General features: G+C 29.8%; 3 protein-coding genes across 8 annotated transcripts in view; 2 read left to right on the top strand and 1 right to left on the bottom strand.

Moving 5' to 3' along the window:
- Positions 1-23,900, top strand: part of Klp31E (kinesin-like protein 31E) — a 55,199-nt gene extending 31,299 nt beyond the window's left edge. For both annotated transcript variants that reach the window (XM_076406159.1, XM_076406160.1), the window contains exons 3-9: positions 11,513-11,704; positions 18,385-18,655; positions 20,676-22,614; positions 22,692-23,023; positions 23,078-23,241; positions 23,295-23,477; positions 23,589-23,900. In XM_076406159.1, the coding sequence (XP_076262274.1) occupies positions 11,513-11,704; positions 18,385-18,655; positions 20,676-22,614; positions 22,692-23,023; positions 23,078-23,241; positions 23,295-23,477; positions 23,589-23,601 (3,094 nt within the window). In that variant the 3' untranslated portion in view covers positions 23,602-23,900. The remainder of the gene's footprint in view (positions 1-11,512; positions 11,705-18,384; positions 18,656-20,675; positions 22,615-22,691; positions 23,024-23,077; positions 23,242-23,294; positions 23,478-23,588) is intronic.
- Positions 23,901-24,112: 212 nt separating this feature from the next.
- On the bottom strand, positions 24,113-24,953 carry LOC143197620 (protein KRTCAP2 homolog). The gene is made up of 4 exons (XM_076406190.1): positions 24,826-24,953; positions 24,553-24,771; positions 24,431-24,497; positions 24,113-24,377 (listed from the first exon to the last, which is right to left on the bottom strand). The coding sequence occupies exons 1-4, from the start codon at positions 24,827-24,829 to the stop codon at positions 24,269-24,271; spliced, it is 399 nt and encodes a 132-aa protein (XP_076262305.1). The 5' UTR covers positions 24,830-24,953; the 3' UTR covers positions 24,113-24,268.
- A 199-nt stretch (positions 24,954-25,152) lies between these two features.
- EndoA (SH3 domain containing GRB2 like, endophilin-A) overlaps positions 25,153-27,511 on the top strand; it is a 90,266-nt gene continuing 87,907 nt past the window's right edge. For 3 of the 5 annotated variants that reach the window (XM_076406171.1, XM_076406174.1, XM_076406179.1), the window contains exon 1: positions 25,178-25,312. The gene's annotated coding sequence lies outside the window, so the exon portion shown is untranslated. Of the gene's footprint in view, positions 25,313-27,511 lie in introns of all 5 variants that reach the window. The other 2 variants (XM_076406173.1, XM_076406176.1) reach the window with 1 other exon arrangement.

Consider the following 27,511-nt stretch of genomic DNA (forward strand, 5'->3'; position numbering starts at 1 on the left):
GCCTAGAACATTTACAAATTTTAAACTATCAAAAACATAAATTTACGACCATGCCCCAATAGGATTCGAACCCGAGGCTATCGCAACAGTAGGAGGACCGTCCCATCGCCATTGCCACTGCGCCACCAAGCCGGCTGTTATATTATTTGTATAAAATCATGACTAAAAAGGTCACATGGAATAAGAATACACCACAAATAAATTGATACTAGACCCTAGGAATTTAGAATGAAACACTCAAATATATAGTGCCTTAATTTCTTCTGGTTTAATTACGCTACATTCCTTCAATTGCTTATTTAAGTTATCATTATTATATTAATTATAATATTGCGTATTTGTATTATTATATAAGACAATTTGTTATGATACAGCTGCCTCTTGCTGTATCGATGTTGGCAGTTCCATTCCCATGAGACCTTCATTGTAAACAAACACCTTATTTTTGTTTTATATGGAAGTTTTAGTTTACTCATAAAGTTCAGTCTTCCAAGGTGGTTCGCTTGATATTAGTTGGGGTACATCTAATAGTCCTGTTACATCTTTTAATTTTTCCTATAATAGTAAACTCTTCTTGTTCTGTGATATGGTATATTAATTACTCGAAGCTATTGCAAGTAACTCAATATCACAGCTAATGTAATGGATATATATCAATATCAATCAATTGCAATCCATAGTTATTTCCTATGATGGTTTTTTAAGTATGATCTACTATATCAAAATCACCATTAAAATGTTGAAAGCAATATCTACATATTTTTATTATACATCGTGTTAGACAAAAAGCAGGGAAGATTAGACTTTTAGGGTAAATGATGTGGCTCGGTGAATGGAGGTAAAACGAAATGAAACAGTGGTGTTTACATGATGTGACCGTTATTTATTGACAATATAAAAGATGTGAAAAATACAAATAAATAAAACGGATGGCAGCGGAGTTACCTGTTGACGAGGCTTGGGCAGTCGATGGTGGCACGTCTAAACCAAACGAGGGTTGAGCACTGAATGGTCGAAATACCCTTCAATAACATCCCAGATAAACGTCTCGGGGTTGCCGCCAGCTATTCGTTGTCGGGTTCTTGTTGGCGCTGCGGGCACCCCGCCCGTGTTCAACATCTGGGATTATATTTCTCGGTATTTTGTAGACCCTTACTCCACGATGTAAAATTCGACATGCATCAAGGTCGCTACAGACTCAATATCAACGAATTGTACTGGTTAGTCGGATTATACTCCTGACTTGACCTAAAATCAAAGAGATTGGTTTATCAATCATTTATAAAGCCTATATGGCATATAAATATGAGGTTGCCCTAAAACATTAAACCAATTAGTAATCCAACGCTGTTAATATAAAGTTCTTCGATTAATTATCAATGCAGATCGCGATGTATTCAGCGAAGAACTGCACGATGATCTTAAAATCAAATGGATGTACGAGGTTATCCAAGATTTCGCCTTAAAACACAAAATAATAATTACAGCAACCTGGATGCAATACAGCTTCTTTTTTAAATTTGAGAAATACAAGTACAACAGAACATATCATGTAAGACATAATAAAAAATATTACTGATTCTTGAATAAAATGGCACATAATCAAAGGTAAATCCCAATGACATCACCACGACATTAACATAGTGTGCTATCCGATATGACATAAGTTACTACATCAAAATTAATTCACAGTCCTAGTTTTTTTGTAGATACTACGTCATTAATGGTCTACAATTTCAACTAATTACCTAACAACTCATTAAGTTTTCTCCATGTAATAGTAAACTCGATCAGAATTTATATTTATACTATTCTATTCTGAGGTATATATATTAGCAAAGTACACGTGTAAAAAAAACGAGTCTAAACATCAATTGACAAATATTTATATAAGTCAAGGATTGTGTTTCTGAATAGTAAATAAAATGAAATAAAAAAACATTTTCATTTAACTTCGAGCTACTTTTAATCCAACAACTATTTGACCTTGAAGAATGAAGAGTCGAATAAATTGTTTAGAATATTTGGTATTCAATTATATGAGTGTATTGTCATTTCATCAGAGTGATCAGAAAATGTGACTTAATAGAGAAAACAAACAAGTTTTTCTGTTATATATTCGAATTACTAGAAAAAATGTGGAACACGTAATATTTATATCTGTTTAGATCAATGCTGTAATATCCTTGACGTATGCTTGATTTAATTATATGAAAGTATCAGTTTAGTTTTGAATCATTTAGTATAAGGTCAAGTAATTGAACATAAAATATTAATGTGAGAAAATTATAAGTTAATCATAGCCTGCGAATACTCAAATAATTTTGTATGTTGACTTTCAGTTACCAACTTAAGCCCACGTATTTTATCGCATTCACGTATGATATTGATTTATTTTATCTAATCTAATTTTATCATTTTGTCATCATTATTTTGCTGCATACGTTTACTCTTTGTATTATTAACACATTTTTCTATATAGTGATCAAATATTATTCGTAATATTGATTTTTCATTTTATTCAATTGAATTTAAGTAAAAAATGATTGAATATGTAAAATTACATATATTATTAGATACTCTTAGTTATCTTAACTGTATTTTTTATTTTCTTTCGTTCTAGTATCAATTCACAAGAGGAATGTCGGATAAATACATCAATATGAATCTTCTAATTTCCTGTACGCTCTCCAATAGTTATATAGCTTCCACATTGTTGTAATATAGTAACCTTCCTTCAAGATTTACGACGAAATCTTTGAAAACTTTTGGATCTACTTAAACGCCATCAGGTTGTGTCCAATCTGCTCAGGTTTTTTTCTAATGTGATAGTTCCATTTCAATCTACTATAAAGATGGTAACCGAGTTATTTCACTCAATCTACTTGAGGAATTGGGTATCTTTCAAGTAATACAATTAGGTTTCTGTCTTCACAGAATTTCGAACTATTAAGCTGTATTTTCCAGTCTATAGTCCATTTGTGGATCCTGTTGACTGCCACTTGTATTTTTTCTATAGCTCTAGACAGAGATATGTTTTTTGTCATAATAGCTGTGTCGGTGGAAGATGTCCCAAATACTTTTCTGTTGCTGTTTTCATATCGACATTAAAGAGCAGATAAGGAGTGGCACTGTCCTGTGGAACTCCAGCCGAAATAGGTTTAAATATTGAGAATGCCCCTTCATGGAATTGTAGTAATCGATTATACTTTTACGGTAATAATTTACTCATTCTATGGATGTATGATATTTGCAATTGCCAATGAAATGCCTGGAATGTGTTGAAACGTCCAGGAAAATTGCAGGAAAACAAACAGAAATTATTTTGAGAATAACTATCATATTCGATGTGATAAGAATAACAAAAAGTCAATGTTTAAAAATTCTTTTTATTGAAAATAAATTCTAATTTAAGACTATTTCAAACAATATGATCTATCTGACGACGTTGTCAATTGCCATAATCCCTCCGTAATATTCTTTGATTAAAATTATTTATCTGTACACTACGGTTTTCAAAAAAAATGTATCGTATAAATTACTAATTTTTATCAATTGACAACAAAAACAAATAAATATAGGTAGACCGGTGTTCCTGCCTTTGTAGGGAATCTTATTAAACTACTGTTATAATTGTTTCGGTAATGCTCTGATTCTATATGGCATTATTGTATTCAATCTCACGGGAAAGTAACCATATCCAAATAATTGCCGTAGCGTATCTTATGCCGTCGTTACGAAGTTCTTTTTCTTCCTTTTACCATTATTTTTCTATTTTCGTGTTTCCGCTTTGACTCTATTCTTAAACAGAAAATAAACTAAACGTTTTTATTTAGTATACTCGAAGAAATCTTATCTATAAAAACCGATTTTTAATTTGAACATTTTACAAATCAGAAATGTGAATTAGTTAGTTTAGTTATTTTAGATTTAATTTAAATTATGCCGACTTGGTGGCGCAGTGGTAAAGGCGATGGGACGGTCCTCCTACTGTTGCGATAGCCGCGGGTTCGAATCCTGCTGGGGCATGGTCGTAAATTTATGTCTGTGATTGTTTAAAATTTATGAATATTCTAGGCAAGAGTGTAAAATCTCACAAGGAAAATGATCCCAGTTACGCCAGTAACCAGGCTGGGTAAGACCGGATGTATTCTGGGATGATTTCTAAAGTTGGTCACTCGCCAGTCGGTAGGCTTAATGCTGAGGACTGTGGTTCGAAGCCCACGTTTAACTCTAGGTCCAGTTCAGATAAATCCATAGTTGGTAAAAGGAGACTTTAAAATATATATATAAAAAAATTAAATTATATCCATCGTTTTTATATATAAATATATCTTTCTTATAAATATCGTTCATGTTAAACACCTTTTTCACCATATGAAAGAACGTTTACTATATCACTGCAATGTGGAAGCAATGCAACTGTCAGACGACGCACAGGAAATCAAAAGATTCAAGCAAACCAAACCACACGAACTAAGCTTATGTTAGTCTAATATAATTTTAATTTGGGAAATATATACTGATGTATTTATTCCACAATCGTCTTGCTTTTGAATTAAACTAAGTACAATAGAGAAATAATAAAAAAAATTATTAAGTAATACATTTTAAAGAATTTACAACAGATGATGGAATTTATAACAGTGTATTAAATAGCATCAGGTATATTTGTAACCAAATTCATGTTGAAGCCTCACTGACGGCTGTTCGTCGAAGAGTGAACAGAAAGTATTTTCAGTGCGTTGAAAATGTCTTAATTTGTATCGAGTAAATTGCATTTGTTTGAATTTTTACTTTTTTAGTTAATTTTGAAGAAATAAGCGGCTGAATGTCATTGAATGCTATGTGAAACTTATGGCAACTATGCTCCATCGGTTTCAATATGTGAATACTGGTTTCGACGTTTTAAAAGTGGTGCTTTAACACAAGACAAAGAGGATCTGAAGGCATTGTTCTTTTGAGATGGAATCCGTAAATTGACCTAAAGCTAGTAGCGGCTTTCGATGGATAATATTTTGAATTAAATGCATTGTACCGCTTTTCACCAAAAAAACTTCAAATTTAAAAAAATCTATAAAACTAATGTGTAGTTTATAATTAAGGTAACTACCAAGCGAAGAAAACAAAAGAAGTTAGAAACATTTGAATTTTATATTGAAGAAATGTTAGCTAGACAGATTTTCGGTTACCCAAGTCAGTTTAACTATGTGGTATTAATCATAATACGTAATAATTAAAACAATCAATGTCTAGTGAATACGGTGGGTGAGGTAGGAATTTAGTTTTAAGTTTTTTTCATGTAGATTTTCAGATATTGTAACATATCGTGTATATAAGTAACTGTTTAGTGTGATAAATCAATCAATTCCAATTGATAGCGATCTGTCCTCGTAGTTTAATTTACCTTCAAGCCTCCAATTCACCATTTTAAAAAAAGTTTTTATGGAAGGCTTTGGTCAACTATAAACCGCAAGAAATATAAATAATATACTTATGGACAGTTAAAATTGATCATTTGTTGTCGGTAGAGCCCAGTATTTACTAATTCTCCAAATATCATAATGACAGGTCAATTGATAAGTCCCCGGCCTGACACATAGATGGCGCTATTAGAATTAAATCCATATGTTATTTAGTTAGCCCTAACCCTCAAAAGATTTTTTTTCATGACATCTTTATTAGATACGCTTAGTAAAATCTTAATTTACAATTAATTTATTACTACTTTCCCTATGTACTTGGATTTATTAACAAGCAAGACGAGTGCGAGAAAATACATCAGTATGTATTCCTCAATTATAAAATTATAATTATTTATTAATTATCAACTTATAGCTATAGTTTACACTAAATATATACACTTTATATAAGTTCGTATGGTTTTGTTCGTTTGGATAAAAAGGAATTTCGCGTGTTTATGAAATTGGTGGTAAAAAATACAGTTGAAGCAAAAACTTGGCTTGATGCCGAGAGTCCGGATGCCGCCCCAGGAAAATCAACCATCAAGGATTGGTATGAAATGAGCACCGAATACAGTGAACGCAGTGGATGCCCAAAAGAGGTTATTACCGACGAAAACATTAAAATAGTACACAAAATGATTTTGAATGACCGTAAATTGAAATTGAATGAAATAGCAGACACTCTAAAAATATCAACTGAACGTGTATATCATACCATTCACGAATATTTGGGTATGAGAAAGCTCCGTGCAAAGAGGATGCCGCGCGAGCTCACTTTTGACCAAAAACAACGACGAGTTGATGATTCGGAGCAGTGTTTGAAGATGATCAAGCGTAATAAACCCGAGTTTTTGCGTCGATTTGTGACAATGAATGAAACATGGCTCCATCATTTCACGCCGAAGTACAAAAATCATGAATTCGATTGCTTCTTCATCCACCGTATTCTCCAGATCTGGCCCCAGTGATTATTGCCTGTTCTCAGATCTCAAAAGAATGCTCGCTGGTCTGAAAATGAAATTTTCGTCGAATGAAGAGGTGATCGCCGAAACTGAGGCCTATGTTGAAGCAAAGGTACAAGCATCGTACTACAAAAATGGTATCGAAAAGTTGGCGGGTCGCGATAATCAGTGTATCACCCTTGAAGGGAATTATGTTGAATAAAAAAAAATATTTTGCAAAAAAAATGTGTTTTACTATGGTAGCCCGGGGACTTTTCATTTGACCTGTTAGTTCATAATATACGACAACTACCTGGTCCTGCAGGACGCCCTTTGTCTTGAACGTTGAAATCACCACATTTGAATTGTCGGAACCACGTTTCACATGCTCTTACGGTTGAAGCATGCTCACTAGCTATCAGCCAACAATGACTTCCAGTGACTTTTTTTTTGATAAAACAAGAAAAGTAATGCCTGCCAGAAATACACATTTTCAGATACAAAACTCGATGTTTTCAAGAAATTATAAATCTATAACGCTGTTATTTTGGCGGAACGGAATTTGTGTAGTTTTGAAGTTAATGTCAGTTGAATAAAATGACATATGTATCAGATCATAACATTGCATACTTATGGCTAGTAAATTTGTTACAAAAACCGGATAGTAATTACCTAGTAAAAAATTCCTTTTCAGCAATCATTAGCGGTATAGTTAATTTTCTGATTATTGATAAGGACTGAATGAGCATACAAGTTCACATTTTATAAATATGGTTGTTTTTTTCCGCAAATGTGTAGTAATTACATTAATGTTTCCGAAAATTAATTACATAACTGTCTGACATCCAAATGCATACAGATCAGTACATTATCTTTGCCAGACGTACCGAAGACATGTTTCACAAATATCAACTACATCCTTATCCATTCAATTAGCGAATTAGTTCATCTTGAATATGGTTAGATGTGACAGCATTAAATAGCTAAAATGAAATAATTTCGAGGAACTTTAGTGTCTTTTCCAAGAACTTACGCCAGGTATCTCAGGTATATCATATATAGCATAAGTTGCGCCATCTATTGTAAATCCACCAAAATCCCCAGTAATCAGTAAATATTCTTTCACAACATTCATTCATATTTACTTTGGTATATAATAAACGGTTTATCATTGAGTGACTTTTTAAAATACCATCATGCTTTATTTGCTTTTACGATATATACGATATATACATTTGCAAATAACAAACGTAGTTACTATTAAAGTACTTTATGGCATATGAGATAACATTTCTGACATCGCATTTTATTCTAATATTATATATTGTTCTCAATAAGTGCTTAAGAGTTCTAATAGAATATTCTAATTCTTCACACTTTCTAATGACATTACTGAAAATTGTTTTCGCAATGTAAATATATATTAATTAAAATTAAAATGTTAATAACACTATATTTGGTATAAAATATGTGGAATTTTTATCAAAATTAAGCGATTTTAAGGTTTTAAAAAATCTGCATTTTTTATACTTGGTGAATTTTCAAACAACTCCCTCTCTGAATATTTTATATTCTATAGTTGCTCAGTAAAATTGACGTTAAAAACAATTCCATTGTTTCAAGAGGGCATATTATAGATATTATAATATTGAGACCTTTTGTGTAAGTTGATATGTCTGCATTTCATACAGGACGGCCTTTTTACAGTACTGGTACACTGTGTGGGATTTTAGCTTATGCAAGTTCCTCAGGCAATATCACATTGCATGAGAATTAACGTTATGCCATGTTATTATTAAAAATATAAGTTTGTAAAATTATTTTATGATGAAAGTTTAAATTTTAAATTCTTAAAATGAGGGAAGTGTGATAAATCAAATAATAAAAAAGTTAGATAGAAGTTTCTCAAAGAATTCAAAACAGGCGTTTGTTTCGATGAATCATTCGACTGAAGTCTCATAACATCCAGCAATTTCTTCAGGTTTGAAAATACAGCCACAGGGGCTAAATCTGGAGAATATGCTGGATGATGTAGCAATTCGTAACCCAATTTATGGATTTTTATCGTGGCGACTATACGCATGTACCGCGACATTGATGGAACAACACTTCTTTCTTCGTTGAAAGCAGTAGTTTTTGCTTCAAATCAATATCAAATTTGTCTAAGAGCTTTATTCAGAGCTTATTATTGCTAATTATTGTTTATTTTCACCATAATTAATGTGAATGATACCTTAAAAACCTATGGCTAACTGACAGACACAACTTGGCCTTCTTTGGACCACGTTCGCCAGGAGAAACCCACTATTGTGATTGTTCCTTTTTCTCTGGTGTTTTATGATACATCCATGCTTAGAAGAGGTAAAAAGCTTTTAAAGTTAAAGTTAACTCTTTAGGTTTAACTCGTTTTGTTAAAATTCGAGAGGTTGTCTACGGTCAATGACTGTCAAACACATGATGGCCAAAAACTAATGATGCGGGGTGCTCAAAATCTTAAGAAGTTACTGATTTTGAATCTTAGCAATCACTTATACTTTTATTATGATACTACAATCAATCGATATATGTCTCTCTAAAATAGATGACCACACGCAAATACATAAACATAAATAAATTTTTCAACAAATAATGAATAATTCATTTAATGATACTAGATTATATCCGGTAATCGAACCGTTCTTCCTTAGATTTGCTACTTACACTTATACGAATACATTATTAAAGATGTAGCGTATAAAGATTTACGGTCAGCATTAGTCAGATTGGATTTTTACAGATGCAATAGAATATAAATGACGTGGATTTAGATTACCGTAATCTCAATATAAAATTTATGGTTTTACCGTCAAAGTTCTTAACAAAATAAGTAGATAGGTTTTAACATAATTATTTAGCAATTGTTTATTTCTATAAATTTGTTGGGATTTTTATTTAAATTTTATGAATTTTTCTACATAACATATTGTTTGATAATCAGTAAACAAATTTTTCACATATCTTTTTGTCTAATTAATGTGTATGTTTGGGTTAATTTTTATATATCGATATAAAGCCTACACTAAAAGAAACAAGATGTGGTATATCATTGGCTTCTGGAAAATGAATATCTTTTTAGTTTAAGAGAGAAATATTTCGTTGATATTGTTGAGAAATAAATTTATCGTTAATATCGAATATCGAAGTAAAATAATACATTTTACCAACTAATTTAAAATACTAATTTTTAAATAATGCATTTTATCTGACCAAACCAATGGTGAAAATTAAAGAAATAATTATCAGTAAATTACGCAGTTATTTTATTAAGTATTACAGTGGATATCCCAAGTAAAAGTAGTCTAGTTGATTTGACAAATGTTCTAACCAAACTAGAACAAAAAAGTTGATGCTCTGTTGGGAATCGAAGCTGCGACTTTCGAGCTGTGAGCTTAACGTTCAAACCATTACACCATGGAAACAGTTCCAGACTCATATGATATGGTTATTACTTAAAAAGCAAACTGACTGACTTTTACACTGAACTACTTCCGATTTTTCGTCACATCAGTTGATCAATAACATTATACACCAATATCTGATTATTTTATATACAAAATATGTGAAGACATTGTACGTGCCTTAAAAATTTAAAGTTTTCCCTCAATTTTCCCCCCGCCAATCAGATCCTGTTTTGATCCCAATGGGACCACCTCGGAAGTGCACTTTTTCGAATAAAAAAAGAATTTTGAAAATCGGTCCATAATTGATGGAGAAATCGGCGAACATACATTAAAAAAATATCTATACAGCCGAACATAGAACCTCCTCCTTTTTACAAGTCGGTTAATAAAAAAAATGATATATTTATGTATTATTGATGTAAATTTTCCTGTATATGGTTTATTTAATGCGACTTATGAATAGGGTTGGGCAGTATTTGAATTATTTGTCATTAAGATACGTAATTGAAATACAAATACATATTTGGTATTTGTAATTCAATGACTCATTAAAAATTAAGTTGTAATTGTTATATCAATTACCTGATGCTGATGTGTTTTCTAGTTAGTATTTCAAATACTCAAATTAAATGACTTATTTGATAAGTTGAATTAGCCAAACACTTTCTCGATCATATAACTAGAATACTTTGAGGAATTTGTTAATATATTGAAGCCAATGGCTACAAATTTATATTACATTCATGGCTACAATAGTTACTATAACTAACTTCTACTTACTTTAATGTCTGTAAGAACCAGATTAGATCGGCTGCAGGATTGCAATTTGAAGCATTTTACTGTTATTCGTCACAACTAAAAGAGATCTTAGAAAAAGATTTAATATGTTTGTAAGCTTTCATCTGAAATAAATGGAGCCATATTGGCCTTATACTATCACCCTAGTTACAAAATGCGTTAGTTGGCAGAAAGCATCAAAATAGATGAGAGGCATATAATTAAAAATCTTAATTTATGGTAAATTACAACAAACGGAGGATGATGATTTTATTGTTTTTTCAAATCAGGGCAGTGTTTGTGTGTCAGCTGCCTAAACGAAAAAAGCAAACAGCTTACCATTCTTGAACGCTACCCAAATATAAAAAATGTGTTCATACGAAATAATTCTCTGCTCATCAGAAGTTATAGAAAGACTGTTTTCTTTACCAGGTTTTATTCATTCTCCAACAAGACGCTGTTTGTCTGATAGTACATTTAAAAATCTAGTATTTATGAAAGATAATTATGCTTTTACTGATTACTAGGCTGGACTGGACTAGTTATTACAAATCTACTTACATCTATCTATTTACAAAACCTAAAACCTGACTACATTTTTTAATTTGTAGTTTACATTTCAAATACACGACTTAAACATATTTTGTATTTCGTATTTTAAATACATGCGAGATAGTATTTTGTAATTTGTATTTTAATTAAAACAAAGCATATCTTCTGGCTGGCTATTCTTATGAGGTCTAAGTGTACCCAGTAATTTTTTTGATTTCTATTGATTTTTTGTGATTCGTTCTTGTTGTAGTATATGTATTGTATTTTTCTTACACTAATTTTGCACAAATTACACTTTTTAGTAGTTGTATGTTAAAATGTGTTGTTTTTTTTTTAGGATACGACCACAAACCCTTCGTGAAAAACTTGATATGTGTCAAGTATGCACCTCCGTCACTCCTGGAGAACCCCAGGTCACCCTAGGCAAAGACAAGGCATTCACTTACAATTATGTGTTTGACAATGATTCAGAGCAAGAGCATATTTACGAGTCATGCGTTGCGTCCTTAGTTGAATCTTCACTTGAAGGGTAAATATTTCAATCTATTATTTGAAAAAATAATGAAACTATTTGACAAAGTCCTATGAAATCATTATAAAATTAATTTTATTTACACAGTTCCCCAGATTGTTCATAATAATTATTCCAGTTCATAGCAAATATATTTTATTATTTTTTTTTGTAATTAAATTATTCTGTTTACTTAATAGACATGGATGTTTTGAGGCTATACAAGAGTACAATTCTCTGAAATATTTATAACAAAAATCCAGAATATCCAGGTTACTTCTTAATTAGATCTTTTGATACCGACCAGAATAATTAAATAAGAGTATGCATTTTATAATCGATTTTATGAAATTTTTAACATAATTGAGCATTTGTCATTAAATAACTTTTATGCGTTTTTTGTTTAAATAATTTCTAGGTTTCTTTCACCTTGCTGTATCGAAATTAAGACTATCAAAACGTACAATATGTGTTATATGATTGGCTTCTTCGGCACATTTTGTATTTGTATGTTTATGTATGATGTTTTATAATTTTGTTTATTTTTTATTCCTTGGAGATAATTTGTAATATTTTTATGTTAATTAGTCAGAATCAAGTGTGAAGAAGTTAAATTTGTTGGAAATATGTTCAGAAAATTCATTACGTTATTATATTATTTAAATTCACTAATACAGTTTTTCTTCACTAAATAACTTAATTTTTTTTTGAAATATTAATTTTTAAATAGCTTTTAACTGAAGTAATCAAAATATTGGTGAAAACGAATGAAATAAAATAATGATGCCAAATATAATGTGTTTCAATATCATCGAATATGTTTATGTATTACTGATCTAAATTTTTCTGGATTTGGTTTTCCCCGTTACTTATGAGGTCTTAATTAATCTTCTATGACTTCATATTTTTGATCTAATGGCATCCATGTGAATTACCATAATACAAATACAATACAATTTGTAATAGTGTCAGTATCCATTACATATATATTATGAAATATTATATTATGTCATGTTATGTTGAATATTATGTTTTTTAATACCTACTATGGACAATGAGGCTAATATTGATTCACTGTCATTTTGTGAACTTGAAATTAACCCTATACTAGTAATTTAGTTGATATTGCATCATTCGGTATAAAGAATATTCTATATTTTAGTAACAGCTAGCCAATGAATCTTGTAACTATTTACAGTTACTTATAGGATACTTCTTCTTCTATCTTTATATATTTTTTAATGATCCGAAAGCCACATTTCCATTAATGATCTTATTTCTTCCTGTAAATAGTTTTACAGGATGAAAGGTTGTCATTGTTATTACAATAAAATAATATATAATTGGCCAAATTCACTATAGACTTCATTCTTATTATTTATTATCATTATTATTATGTTTTATTAGATTCACAATCATTGATTTCTCATTGTTTTATGTGATATATAGTCATAAACTTAATAAATAAATTTGTTATTATAACCCTTTCATTTTCTCTTTCATTGACAATAACAATGCTTTGTAATCTTAACCACATTAAAAACATAATAATAGAAATAGTTAATAAAAAAAGTAACCAAATGTATGTTATTGAAAAACGCATGCGCAGAACAAACCAATTAGACACCACATCTATTTATTTTGGTGTAATTATTGAAATCATTACTTTTAAAATTTTAAAATTAATGTTCACATTTACCATTTATCAATATATGTTCATTGTAAAATTTTAAAAGCGCCTTGCTTTTACTTGAATTAAGCTAGATTTTTAGCTTGAAATTTTGGGTAATAAAGAAAAAGATTCAGCAGATTCTAAATTCGTTCATAATTAATACAAAATCCTAATAATATTATTTAACAAGGTATATAATGAATTAATAAAAAATAAATCAACTCATTGGGTACTAAAATCGATATATAAAAATTTAAATAGAGAATATTTATACAGTTACTGATGTCTGAATTTAATAAACATTTTAATAAAGTTATATTTGGCTTCACCAAAGAATTCCTCTTATAATTTTAATGAAAGAAATATTTTATGCATGAGTTGTGAAATATTTAAGATTCTTTTAGTTTCTAAAATCATTAAATTAACTGTAAATGTTTTATATATTTTTAATCATAGTTAAAATTAATAATCTACTGAGTGAATTCATCACCTTTCTGAATTATTTGATTTTGTTGTTTAAAAATAGCATTGTAACACTAAAACTCGCAAGTAACACTGTAAACTCGCACAAATATGGCACGTTGTTCTTTTAAACATAAGTACGTTGACATAGTGTGTTTATAAGGAAACCATTTGCACAATTTTGATGCCAATCTTCACAGTGTGGTTACTGTATGACTAACAGTTGATAAAATATATGTTATATCTACATTTATAAAACATTTTTTGTGGTTAGGTTAATGTTAGATGATTCTATAATTACAATATAAAATGTCAAATCAATAATATATACGTGCTCATTATTTTTTTTAAAATATATTTTAAAGTCTTCTTTTACCAACTATGGGTTTATCTGGAGCCTAAAGTTTAACGTGGGCTCCGAACCACGGTTCTCAGCATTAAGCCTACCGACTGGCAAGTGACCAACTTTAGAAATCATCCGGTCTTACCCAGCCTGGTTACTGGCGTGACTGGGATCATTTTCCTTGTCGGATTTTACACTCTTGCCTAGAACATTCACAAATTTTAAACAATCACAAACATAAATTTACGACCATGCCCCAGCAGGATTCGAACCCGCGGCTATCGCAACAGTAGGAGGACCGTCCCATCGCCTTTACCACTGCTTTACCACCAAGCCGGCATGTGCCCATTAATTGAATCTCTTTTAGCTACTTTTATATTGGAAAATATTTTTTATTCATAATAAAACTTACTGTAACAAAATTTTAAAAATATTAATAATTAAATAGATTTTTTAGAAGCGAAGAATTAGGAATGTCGGCCGCGGAGAATAATATCGTTATATGGACTTTCAAAAAATCGATATGTCGGAGAATAAAAAATATCTATACTTCTTTTTTAAATATATTGATTTTTTTGTAAAAGCTAAGAAAAATTCCGGTAAACAAAAATTTTGATTATCGACTCGAAAAAATATCGATATTTTTAAAAATATTTACAAAATATCCTTAAATTTCTTTTTTGAAGCAATATCGATATATAGGTCAAAAAATAGCGTATAAGCTAGTAATAAGTTCTGAACTTCAGAAATATGGAATTAATTGATAAAATATCTCCTATACCGATTTAAAATAAATGTAACTGTTCTTTTATCTAGGTCTTTCATTTTTACCAGTACTATTGTAATTAAATATTCCCCATTGTATAACACCCGAACAAGTTCATTTACGCTCGAATAATTTTTTATACTTTTTTTCTGTTCACAACACTTCACAGATCTTAAACTCGACAACATTTCCTTTTCCTCTTCAATAGCGGTTTTATTTTATATATCCAATGGTCTATTACTTTTAGTAAATAAGTTTACGCTTCAACTGTTTTTTTGGCTTGATAAATCAAAGTTTAATTTTCCAGCAATCAATACGGAATACTCACTACAAATAATTGTTTGTCTTAATTAGGTGGTATTATATAGTTAATGAAATATGATATTTTTGCACGAAAAAAATAAAAATAATCTCATTCTACATTTATCTTACGATTCCTATTTTTTTGGTTGCATATCAATTACATATTAAAGTTTTTTGTATTGCATTCTTTTTCAGTTCATATAAAAATTAATCAAAATAAGTAATAATAACAAAAATTCATGTTATTAGTTCGTTTTATTATATTTAATAAATAATATGATATTATGTAAATAATATTCATGGAGATTAATTATATTATGGATATTGTTGTTGTAAATATGGATTAAAAATACTTATTACTACAATTGAATGTTAAAATCTCGGCATTGCGTGCACTTTCCCATAATGCCAACTTGACATTTGCTCAGAACGTGGGCCTTGATTAATTATGGGAAATATAGTTCTGTTCTCGCCTACAGAGTGATTCATTTTCCGTAATATTAGGTGCTTGCATGTAGTCTGGTCATTCTCTCTGTTTAAAATAGAATTTATTGAGAAACACTGGTATAATATATATTAATCAAAACATTTTCCATCAATTTCCACAATGAGAGTTTGAGTTGGTCTAAGGTTGGATAAGTTGAATAAGTCTTGCAATACATTGTATTCGAACGTTTTGGTCATCCAGGCTTTTCTTTCCTATTGTCATCAACATTGCCATTTTTAACTTGTGGAAATCAAAACCGAGAAATAGAATATAAGAAGCTCCACCTCTATAAGCTTCTAAAAATGGTGGATGGCTTGGACAGCAGATCTCTTCAAATCAAGCAACAAAAGTAATTAATGTCGAAATGTAATTTTGATTTTTCCATTATTAAAATCTGTATGCACTGAATAACATTAACTGTTATTTTATATAGAGAAATGTCAAACTATCAAATTTGATAGTAAGGTGAAGTTGTTTAACAGTTCTTTATGTTGATACTTCACATTTTCTCCAACAGATATCGCTAATAAAAATACATGCAAGCACCCAATAAAATTAGTAAATAAATATAAATAATCTACAATATATTTTAAGAATTTATGTAAATCGATTTCTTAAGACTCGTTTCTTCATTAGCAATAACGTTTCAATGTCAGTGTCCCCCCTGAAATCACTTTTATTATGGTAAGAAATAAATGATACTGTTCGTGAAGTTTGTAACAACCATTGATCCATGACGAAGAAAAAAAACATTTAAAAGGATAAATCATGCTTTAAGAATTCTTGTGGCATTAAACCTGAGTTTTTTCAAAATATAATTGGTAATACTGAGTTATTTTTAAACACTTTTAAGTGGTTTTTTCATTGTAATCGATAAATTAATGGATGATATGTTGTTTCTTATTCTACTGAAGCTTGAAACAAATGATTTATTCTTTTTTTTCGCCAGAATTCACGAGTCAATGATGTAATATTTTTAGCACCTTAATATAAAATATTTTATTATTTAATGATCTAATCGTTTAGTAATTTCTAATATACAATCTGTGTCATGTTTTTTTTAGTGAAAGATATTTTTAAAAATACTTCCGTTTATTAACCGCAAAAACGATGCAGGTTTGATATTGTTAAATGAGACAAGCTTGCTCGTAACATTTGTCATTTTATTTCACTTGTATATTAGATGGTTCTATGTATAATGATCAGCGAATTGGAGAAAATACATCTGCAACAATCAATTTGCTGCCCAGCCTGATCAAATATTTTTAGAAACTAACGGTGATGCTGCTCCGTCTTATACCAATTATCAATTTTGGTCTGAATTATTTAAAGGCAAAAAAACAACAAAAAATTACCAAAATAAATTTACAGACAATAAATTGCAAGACTGTTGATGAATCAACTGTTTCCAGACGTTTACATGCATTTACTTGCATGAAAATGGTTGACCACACATTGGTGTGGAGAATACACTGTTACAGCTGGGAATTTCGGAAATGTTGCCACACCCAGCATACTCTCCAAACGTAGTACCTTTTGATTGCTACCTCTTTAAATCGATGTATTATGCAAAAATGGATGGAAAGATATTGTAAAAGTTGAAGAAAATAATTTGATGAATGCATATTATAACAATAACTGTCTTTTTAAAGTGAAAACAATATCAGAATAGATGCAAACACCTAATCCATAATTGTTACGTAAATACACAATCTTTTTCTTATCTTAAGTCGTGTATAATTCTAAGAAACATAGTAGTCAAAAAAGTGAATATTTACATCATAATTTCATTACATTACAGGTTAGCCTCAGTAATAAAACGGACCATCACGTTAAAACATTGCGAGATGTACGTAAGCAAAGAGGACAATTTTATTAACTGTCACGTTCTCTCTTGTTTTCCATTATTGTATTTCCATCTACGGTATCACGATCAAGTTTAGATACAAAATATTTGATGTTACTAATATGACAATGTCGCATTTCTTGCAGCTCTTTTATGGGAATCTGTTCGACATTGAATAATTAATTAGATAAATTAATAAAATTAAGGTGTGCGTTACATTGAATATAGCCAGAAGCAGACACGTTTTTTTTTATTTAATACTTCCCATAATAACATATATTTCGATACACTCTGTATAATAGATTACAATGCAAATGCAATACCAATCCTGAAGTTGTCATGCAATAGTGGGTAGTTGAACTAATAATACCTTATACATTCTATTCTACATAGTTATGGTAACTGTTTTCCATCTACCCACTTCATTATAAAATAGAGAACAGTTTCTTAAATGTAAAATAGTGTCCTTGTGAATAGTATTTTTCTAATTGTTATTCAATTAATATAAAAATTAATGAAAATACAATTAAAAATCATACTGTATATGGATAGCACAATATAATAGAATATAGTAGAATAGCATAATGAAATATATGAATAATTGAATGATTTTATCTATAATTATGAACGAACGGACATTTAATTTTGTAATATCTAATGTTTATAAACGTAGATCGTATTTCCTGTGTAAATAAATGCAAATTTTATATTCTAAACAATTGTTATAGCGATTACATTATTGCTATGTAATATTTCACGTCAAATAGTTTGATAATTTTGTCAATAATATTTTAAATCAATTATAAAATTAATCGTTAGGTACAATGGAACTGTCCTGGCATACGGACAAACAGGGTCAGGAAAAACATACACTATGGGAACCGGGTTTGATGTAGAATTACCCCCTGAACAAAAAGGTATTATCCCACGGGCTATACACCATCTTTTTGATGGTATTAAATCTCGAATAGAAAGAGCACAAGAAAATGGGCTTCTAGCGCCCGAATTCAAAGTTAGTGTACAATTTATGGAACTATATAATGAGGAAGTCATTGATTTGTTTAATCCCTCATTCGCAAAGGACACAAAGGTAGGTTTATTTAAAAAGATCCTTTTCATTATATGATATGACCAATTTTTTGTAATACATCAACACGTGTATTTTAACATATATTAACAAGATAAATTGTCGACCTCTTGAAAGTATTGTTCAAACAACATTACAATCCCCATCCCATTTCCATTTTTAAACTTTCCAGTGCACTATTTGTCCTATAATTATTATAGTCTCTTTTATCTTATTTTTATCTGTACTGGAATAATAATAAGTGCTATTATTTTAAGGGATTTATTTCTCTTTCTATACTCTATTGTACGTTTCCATTAATAATTCAATAGCTTTGGTACTATTTTTTCAGCATTTTTGATACTTTTTATCTTGACGTGATGCTTCTCCGTTCTTCAGTTTTCTCAGCGCACCCTTTAATTCTTTAATTTTTATCTTTTCTGTGCTCTCACTTAATTTTCTTGTTAGTCGATATTTGTAATTATGATTTTTCTCTTCGGCGAGTTTCTAAAACTTATATTATATATTATTATACCAAATTATCTAAAACATTGACACAGAAGCCGTCAGTTTAGGCAATACAGGTTTGTTTGATAATTTTCGAAATAACATGAAACATAAATAACAATACAGATTTATAGTTGTATAAATGACTTTATTTTTCATTATAATTTCCCTTCAATACTATTATTACAATAACTATTCATTTTATCAAATTAATTTATGAATACCATTAGTATAATATTAGTCTTCGAAATAGCCTCTACACCCTACCGTAGCTAGAGCCTCTTCGTATGACAGAAATAGTTTCTTCACGAAAGTAATTTTTAAGATGTACAAAGAGCCAAATATCAAAAGCAGTTAAATCTAACAAATAAACTGTGTGAACACTAAATTCGTGTGTCCAGTTAGTCGAAAAGATTGCAATAATAACCTGACTTTATTATTGTATGTAATTTGGAGGTCATTGGCAAATCAAATCCCTTCCTAGAAAATTTATAGATATTACCTCTCTTTGCAGCCGAAATATATGTTCCATATCTCTGTTATATTGAGTCACAGTGATAGTGGACCTCAAGTCCTTTCCATTGTAATGGAATGATGCACATTATTCTTGGTGATATTTAATATATAATTTAGCTATTTTCCATAACACACATCTTCTTGAAATCTAAAACTTCACTGAAGATATTGTTTACCGTGTCTAGTGAAATGCTTTTTGAGTTTTTACTAAGTTTCTTCCAATCAATCAATGATCTAAAATCATATCTTGGATGATTGGTTTAAAAGGGTCAGTTTCATCAAATACATTTACGATTTCAATAAATTGCAAACTTTATTTTTTCTGATGTTGAATACAGTTTTTAAATTTAAATTTAAATAATCTGCAAACAAAAAATGAATTGAGTTAATTTCTTCACCAGACTCCAAGTCCTGATTATTTATGGGAAGCAATTTGAATTAAATGGATGCCATAGCTGATATGAGAGTACACCATTCTTTTCAAATTACTGTTTTACATATATTTCCATAAATAATATCATATTGATTAACCTCTCAGGGCGTAGTAGGAGCTTCCCATCATTGCATCTGGATTTGCAGAACTACAAATCCTCCAATCCAAATCTCCAATAGTTCATTTTTGTTCAACTTTGTTTACGAGTCATTAATAATTATAAGCAGTTAATAATAATTGTCTTACAGCAGATATAAATAGCCCACCCTATGTAATATCAATTGATATTTGTATTTTTTTGTTAGTTCAACTGGAGACTTTTCGTGCGATGTTCTACTATTTAAAATAATTTTAGTAATTTTAGAAAGTTATCAATAGTCTATCTCTGGAGTAACGATAGATAATGCATATATAATGGATTTAAAATAAAAAATGATTGTTATTTAAATACTTCTGTGAAAAATATAGATTTCATATTTTTGTTGTAACCTTTAGCAAAAATACTTTTTGCACGACTAAGGCAGTAATGTAGTTGCCCTGTTCGTGACATATGGTAATAAATCTTTAACTAAAACAAATTTTTTTTAGGACAAGGTTTACAAAATCCACGAGGATCAATATGGCGGAATTCAAGTGAAGGGTGTGACGTGTAAAGTAATACAATCGGCAGAGGAAGCTTTGCAATGTTTAAAATTAGGAGCGTTATCTCGGACAACAGCCAGTACTCAGATGAACACCCAATCATCAAGATCCCACGCTATATTTACTTTACATGTAAAGCAGCAGCGATTGGTGCCATCTGAAGATGAAAATGTTGTATCGAATGAATTTGAAACGTTAAGCGCCAAGTTTCATTTTGTCGATTTAGCTGGGTCGGAGAGATTAAAAAGGACTGGGGCCACGGGAGAGAGACAAAAAGAAGGAATCTCTATAAATTGTGGCTTGTTAGCTTTAGGGAATGTTATATCCGCTTTAGGTGATAGAACTAAACGTGCTCTACATATACCTTATAGGGATTCAAAACTCACGCGGCTTCTGCAAGATAGTTTAGGTGGAAATAGTCAAACTGTGATGATTGCTTGTGTTAGTCCAAGTGATAGCGATTTCATGGAAACTTTAAATACATTAAAGTATGCTAACCGAGCACGTAATATTAAGAATAAGATATTTATTAATCAAGATAAAAGTTCAAAAACAATTAGTCAATTGCGGCAACAGATTACGCAGTTGCAACTCGAACTGGTTGAGTATAAGCAAGGCAAGAGAATTATCCAAGAGGATGGAACGGAAACTGTTAATGACATGTTCTATGAAAATAACATGTTACAGGGCGAAGTCAATAACCTGAGAATTCGAGTAAAAGCAATGCAAGAAACTATTGACGCGTTAACTCTTAAAAATACTAATTTGTTAGTCGAGAAATCAAAGGGTAGTTGGATTAGTAGTGGCACTAATAGTGAGGTAACAGATATGATACAGGCCTACCTCAAAGAGATCGAAGAATTGAGGGCGAAATTGGTTGAATCAAACAATACATGCGAACAATTAAGAAAGCAATTAAGTCGATCGCAAAGTCCCCAAAGATATAGTGTAATGCTTAATTCTAGTCTTTTAGATGATGATAAAACGTCTTTATTAGAGGAAGCAAAATTGAATTTGCAAAAAGATAGAGAGGCTTTAAACAGAAGATCGCTTGAGGCTGATCAAGACAGCGACGGCGAGAGTGAACACGAATCTAGTGAAAACGAGGAAGTTAACAAAGAACTTAAAGACGAACTTATATCATTAACAACTGATATTGACATGAAACAAAAACTTATAGATGAACTCGAAATGTCTCAGCGCAGGATGCAAACAATGAGACAACAATATGAAAACAAATTAAAACAATTACAACAACGAATAGAGAGTACCCAAGAAGAACGGGATAAAATGCTTAAAAAGTATAATAATTATGAGGAACCATCTGAAAAAATAAAGAAAATTAAAGAAGATTATACCAGAAAAATTAACGACATGCAGAGGGAACTTAAGAAACTACAAGCTGCGCAAAAAGAACATTCAAGACTAATAAAAAATCACTCTCAACATGAACAACAACTTAAATCGTATAAGGATGAATTACTTGAAATGAAGCGTGCTAAAGTACGGTTAATAAATAAAATGAAAGATGAAGCTCAGAAACATAAAGAGGCAGAGGCCCGGAAAGAAAGGGAAATTGCAAAACTTCGAAAAGAATCAAGAAAAAACGCTAATGTTATTAAAACTATGGAAAATGAACGTAGAATAAAAGATCAAGTGTTAAAAAGAAAGCAAGAAGAAGTTTCGGTCTTGAGGAAAAGTCAGAGAGGTCGGTTAAGTCTAAAAGCATCAGGCAGGGTCCCCGTTAAAGCATTTTCCGAGAAATCGGCAAAACAGTTATGGGTTCAAGTCGAGCAAACTATAAATAATATTGCATTAAGCAGGAGAGGTCTTGTCGAACAAGAAGTTAGAATGGAGCATTTTCTAGAAAAAAGAGAATCATTAGGTATGTTATGCAATTAATCACTCCTATATATCGTAGTATGATATAAAAGTATATTATAGTACATTTTAAAATTGTAGGTCGAGAACTAGAAATTTTAGAAGAAAGGCGAAATCAAGCCGTCGAAAAAGGGCAAGACATAACGCAACTTGATAGTTACATTGAAGATATTAAAGAAAATATTAATTATGTACAAGAAACAATCAGTGAAACTCAACATAATGTTATGGACATTGAAAAGACTCAAGATCCTGCTGATACGGCAGGATTGGAGCAAATAGTAGCATCAGTATATGATGTAGATGAAGCCAAATATATAATTGAAAAACTATACAATATGACCTTGGCACAAAGTCATGCTGTAGCACAAAGAGATGCAAAACTTAGAGAAAATGAAGCTAATTTAACTGAAGTAAGGATTTTAGTCAGGATATTATGGCATTTAGACTCGTTATCTATTTTTTAGCTCCAACAAGAAGCCAATGTTAAAGGTCAACTATTGGATCATCTATTACATAATGAAATACCTATTTTCTCTAAGGAATTGGTAACTAGTGTATCAAGCAATACCAATGACACGGTCAGTTCAAATTCATCTAGATCTGCTTCTCCTGTACCAAATGATTCTCTGTAGGTAAAAAGATATTCAGAAGTATCCAAAATGAGTATATTATTTGTTACAGTTTGCAAGTTCCTGAACCCCAGGTTCAAATGAATAAATCTAAAGTAAGAAGAAGAACTGCACATCCTTCAGAAATGCTCTATGGCCATCAAATGCCAGATATGACGCACCCGCACGATTCACATCACATTTTCAGCCTGGACTATAACCTGCAGGGTGTACCTAGTCTTTCAGGAAGTCTTAAGTTAGTAAATTTAAATTAGATACAGCAAAATTAAATAGGCTGAATTTTTATAATAGTAAAATGCAACAAATTTTTCACTAATGCCGTCTAACTAATTTTTTAATTCAACAGGTTGAATTCTTGATGATCCACAAACTTAATGTATCCGCTGAAAGTGGCATTGATAGATTATCTAGGGATGCTAGGCCTATATTTTCTGGTAGCTCTATCAATAAATGCGAATTTTATTTACCACCTTCCTGTACTTGTTCCATATTGTTAAAATTAATCATTTTATTGTCATTTCTATTATTGGTACTATTAATGTTGTTAATAATTTTATGATGTTTAATGACTATTTATATATTAATTTTAATTAATAAAGAAAATATTTATCTGCTGATCTGTAACAATTGTTTTAGTAAACACTGTTTTTTAAATGAATGTGTATATTTATTATTTAACCTTATACTATTCATACTTTGTAAATACTCAGAGTAAAACTACAACAAAACATTTTATTACTTTATAGAAATAACGCAAGTTTATTTCTCAAAGTACCAAAACATCCTTTTATATTCAGAATCATGTACATCGGAACGTTAGCAGTATAACTTTATGTTTCCCAATAACTACTGTCAATAATAATAAGTCACTAGAGATTCAGTTCATTTATTTTTTTCTAAAATTTCAGAAATATACAAAATGTAAACATATTAAAGCATTAATACTATTGCTAATATTAACTCAATTTTATATTTAATTTACTCACGTAAATTGGCTTAATTTGAATTGATATGTTTTTTAGGATTTCAGTTTTTCTTTTTCTTTCCTGTTGGAATTTGTTGTGGAACTACTTGGGCATATACTTTTTGAGAAAATTTATTAATATAGAATAATGCCAGTAGAGATAGCAATAAACTACAAATATAAAAACTATAGTAGTCATCATTATTATAAAACTAAGATCTTACCAAGAAGTTCCAGCAACTCTATGAACACTTGCTGCTGCTAATACAGCAACAATAAAAGAGAGTATCACTAAAATATGAATATCTGAAATAAGTTGATTATTTAAATTTTAGATAATATAAACCTTCAGGGAATAATCCGAGATTATATGATTTTCCTAAAATTAATGTTTCCAAATTTCCTATTGCTGTTAAAGAAAATGTAAATAAGAAAGATCCTAATACTCCCCCCAAAAGAGTATTTTGACTAGAAGATGCTAACCAGGTTTTCCAAATTTGCATCGATGAAAATAATAGGAGGCAACTTATTGAGGACAATATAAATGATGTTTTTGTGGCCACAGCTAGAAATGTTAAGTAATATTAAATAATGTACATGTTTTTATTAGAATACTTACCCATTTTATAAAAAATTTCAGTTTTAAAACTTAAAATTCGTAAATGAAGACGAATAAACTATTGCTAAATTGATGTTTAGACAACGTTTACAGAATGCCCATGAATTGTCACTAAATTGACATTTTACTGCTGATTAGTGTATTGTTGGTCATCTATATGTAGGGCGTTTTTTATATTAAACATATATTAATAAAAAGTAGGATTTATTTAATTAATTAATTGTATTTATCTACAAATTTGTCCTGCAACGTATTTATGAATTTCAAATATAATATGATTCCATAGTTTAAATATTAATGTAGACAGACCCTAATTTGACTTTTGACAGTTTTGTTAAATTTTCTCAAAGAATGCTGCTGTCATTCAATTCGTCTCCAGTTGTTTATACCTATATTTGTAGGTGGGTTTTCAAATTTTCTCAGTGAAAAGTGTTCCTTTACTTTCGAATTTGAAAGTTGAAGATAATAGTGTGACTAAAAATATACGGTAAGTTGTGTTATTCTTTAAATCATTTAACTCGTTAGAAATTTACTTTTCTCCAGGGGGTTTAAAAATAAAAACATACTTTTTATGTTATATTTTTAATAAATTAAAAAATATCATGTAATACATTTATTTATTTATAGCATCAATTACATAAAAACTTTCTCTGTGACGTATTGCAGTTATTTCTATTATTTGTAATATTAAAAAAAAACGATAGTATCTATATCGAAATATTTTTTTATCACTATTAGCAGGTGTTTACTTATTAATAAAAACGACAGTTTTATATTTATTTCTTGATCGGTTATCATTTTTAAATATACTATATGACAATAAGAAACTTAGCACAAAATGTTTTCAATTAATAGTTATTAATTTGCTGTTGCACAGAGGTAGATTTAATAATCTTCCTGAGATTTAATCCAAGGATATGAACATTCTGGTTTTTTAAAATAGTTATTTCTACATACGCTTCATTCTTCTTTCTTGCTACCGACAATAAAATTTTCACTGTAAATATTAAAATGTTTAAATAGAATTGGCGGTTGTGCGAATAGTAGATGTCAAGGCAATCAGTTGTCATTGTATATATTTAAATTAGTTTAAACTTTACTAACAGCAGTTACATTTTTTAAGTTTCGTTAACCGTTAGGTTTAACGTTTTCATGTTTACATTAAATACCATTCTGTTTTCTATGTTATGTTACATAATTATGATACTATAGATAAAGTTGTTTTTGTTATAAATATGTTTAAACCTATTTATTTTAGCTTCAATCATTATTGGGCGATTTAAGTTAAAAAACACCATACAAAATGAGTTGTCATGTTGATTTTTTATTTAAAACTGGGATACAATAATTCCGTAATAGCTAATAATTTCATGACGAATATTACTATTATTTTTATAAAATTACTGACTGTTTATCGAAATGAGAAATATGTTATTATAATAATATAACAAATACTCTTTTAATAAATAAAAGTTTATCGCTCTAAATTAAATAGTATTTGTTGTGGTTTCTAAAATGCTCACGCTTTAATTGAATTCACTATTTCCTTTATGACCACCGTTCATTATATTATCCTTGGCTTATTCTAAGAATCTTATAACCATAAAAAACATAGATAAGTGTTTTTTTATATTCAAATAACCAATAGTTTTGAAGAAGTAATTACGAAGTTACTTATCATTCAATAAAAATGTTTGACGCTCGTGTATTAATGTTATTAATATAGGTATTTAATAATCATTTTATAACATCCTTTTTGCGAATTACCTTTTTGTTTTAAGTTACTGATATGTCAAATTCAGTTAAAGTAATTTTGCATTTAATTCAATATGGAGAGCGATGACCTGAATAAGTCCATTACGGTATGATGTCCATATGACCGGTATGATATATTCAATTAACCTGAACCCTTAGTTACCCGCCAATTATATTTTAGTTAAGTTTTAATAAGCCACAATTGAAATAACAACTCTGCCTATTTGAAATGAGCTATTTATTTTTTCTCAAGACATAATTTTGTTTGTAAATTGTATTTACACATTTTGTTTTAAAATTAACTGTGCGGCGCATTATCATTCTTAATTGGTTAAATTAGTAGATATATTTCATATATTCATATTTGTACTTTACGTTCTATACACTGTATGTTTAAGTATGTGGCCATAAATGTGCATGTGCTGTGTGTTTATAAAGTATGCAATGTGCCCTTATTTTTTTACGTTAAAATAAAGCTTTTTTTCGTGTCACGTGTGAACGTTTGTCACGAAATTATAATAAACCCGCATGATTATAATTGCCATTTTACTAAGCACGTAATTCTTCCTGCTATGCATCCCATGAAGTAAATATATATGCGTTACATACAGTATTACAGTGGATATATCTCTGTTATTTTCGAATATCTCGTTTTCCGTTCCATTTCCCGTTTTATTGATTGACCTTTCGGGATTTCCGTCTTTGGTGGTTTTCATTAACCATCTATAGACTTTTTAAAAAGTAGTATATGTGCTACTTTCCATGTATGCGTTTTCGCACTGAAACATCATAATGGGGAAAGTGTGCATTAAATATTGTGCGTTTAAATTTTTACATTATTTATTTTTTAACTATTATGGGGTTTATATATTACCTATTATCTAGGATCAATCTATTATATATTCTAGTAATTATACTGAATTGTTAAACG

This window comes from Rhynchophorus ferrugineus, unplaced genomic scaffold, assembly GCF_030347505.1.
Source record: "Rhynchophorus ferrugineus isolate W39M unplaced genomic scaffold, kcgeb_rfMv2 rfM5, whole genome shotgun sequence".
In the NCBI taxonomy this organism is placed as follows: Eukaryota; Metazoa; Arthropoda; class Insecta; order Coleoptera; family Curculionidae; genus Rhynchophorus; species Rhynchophorus ferrugineus.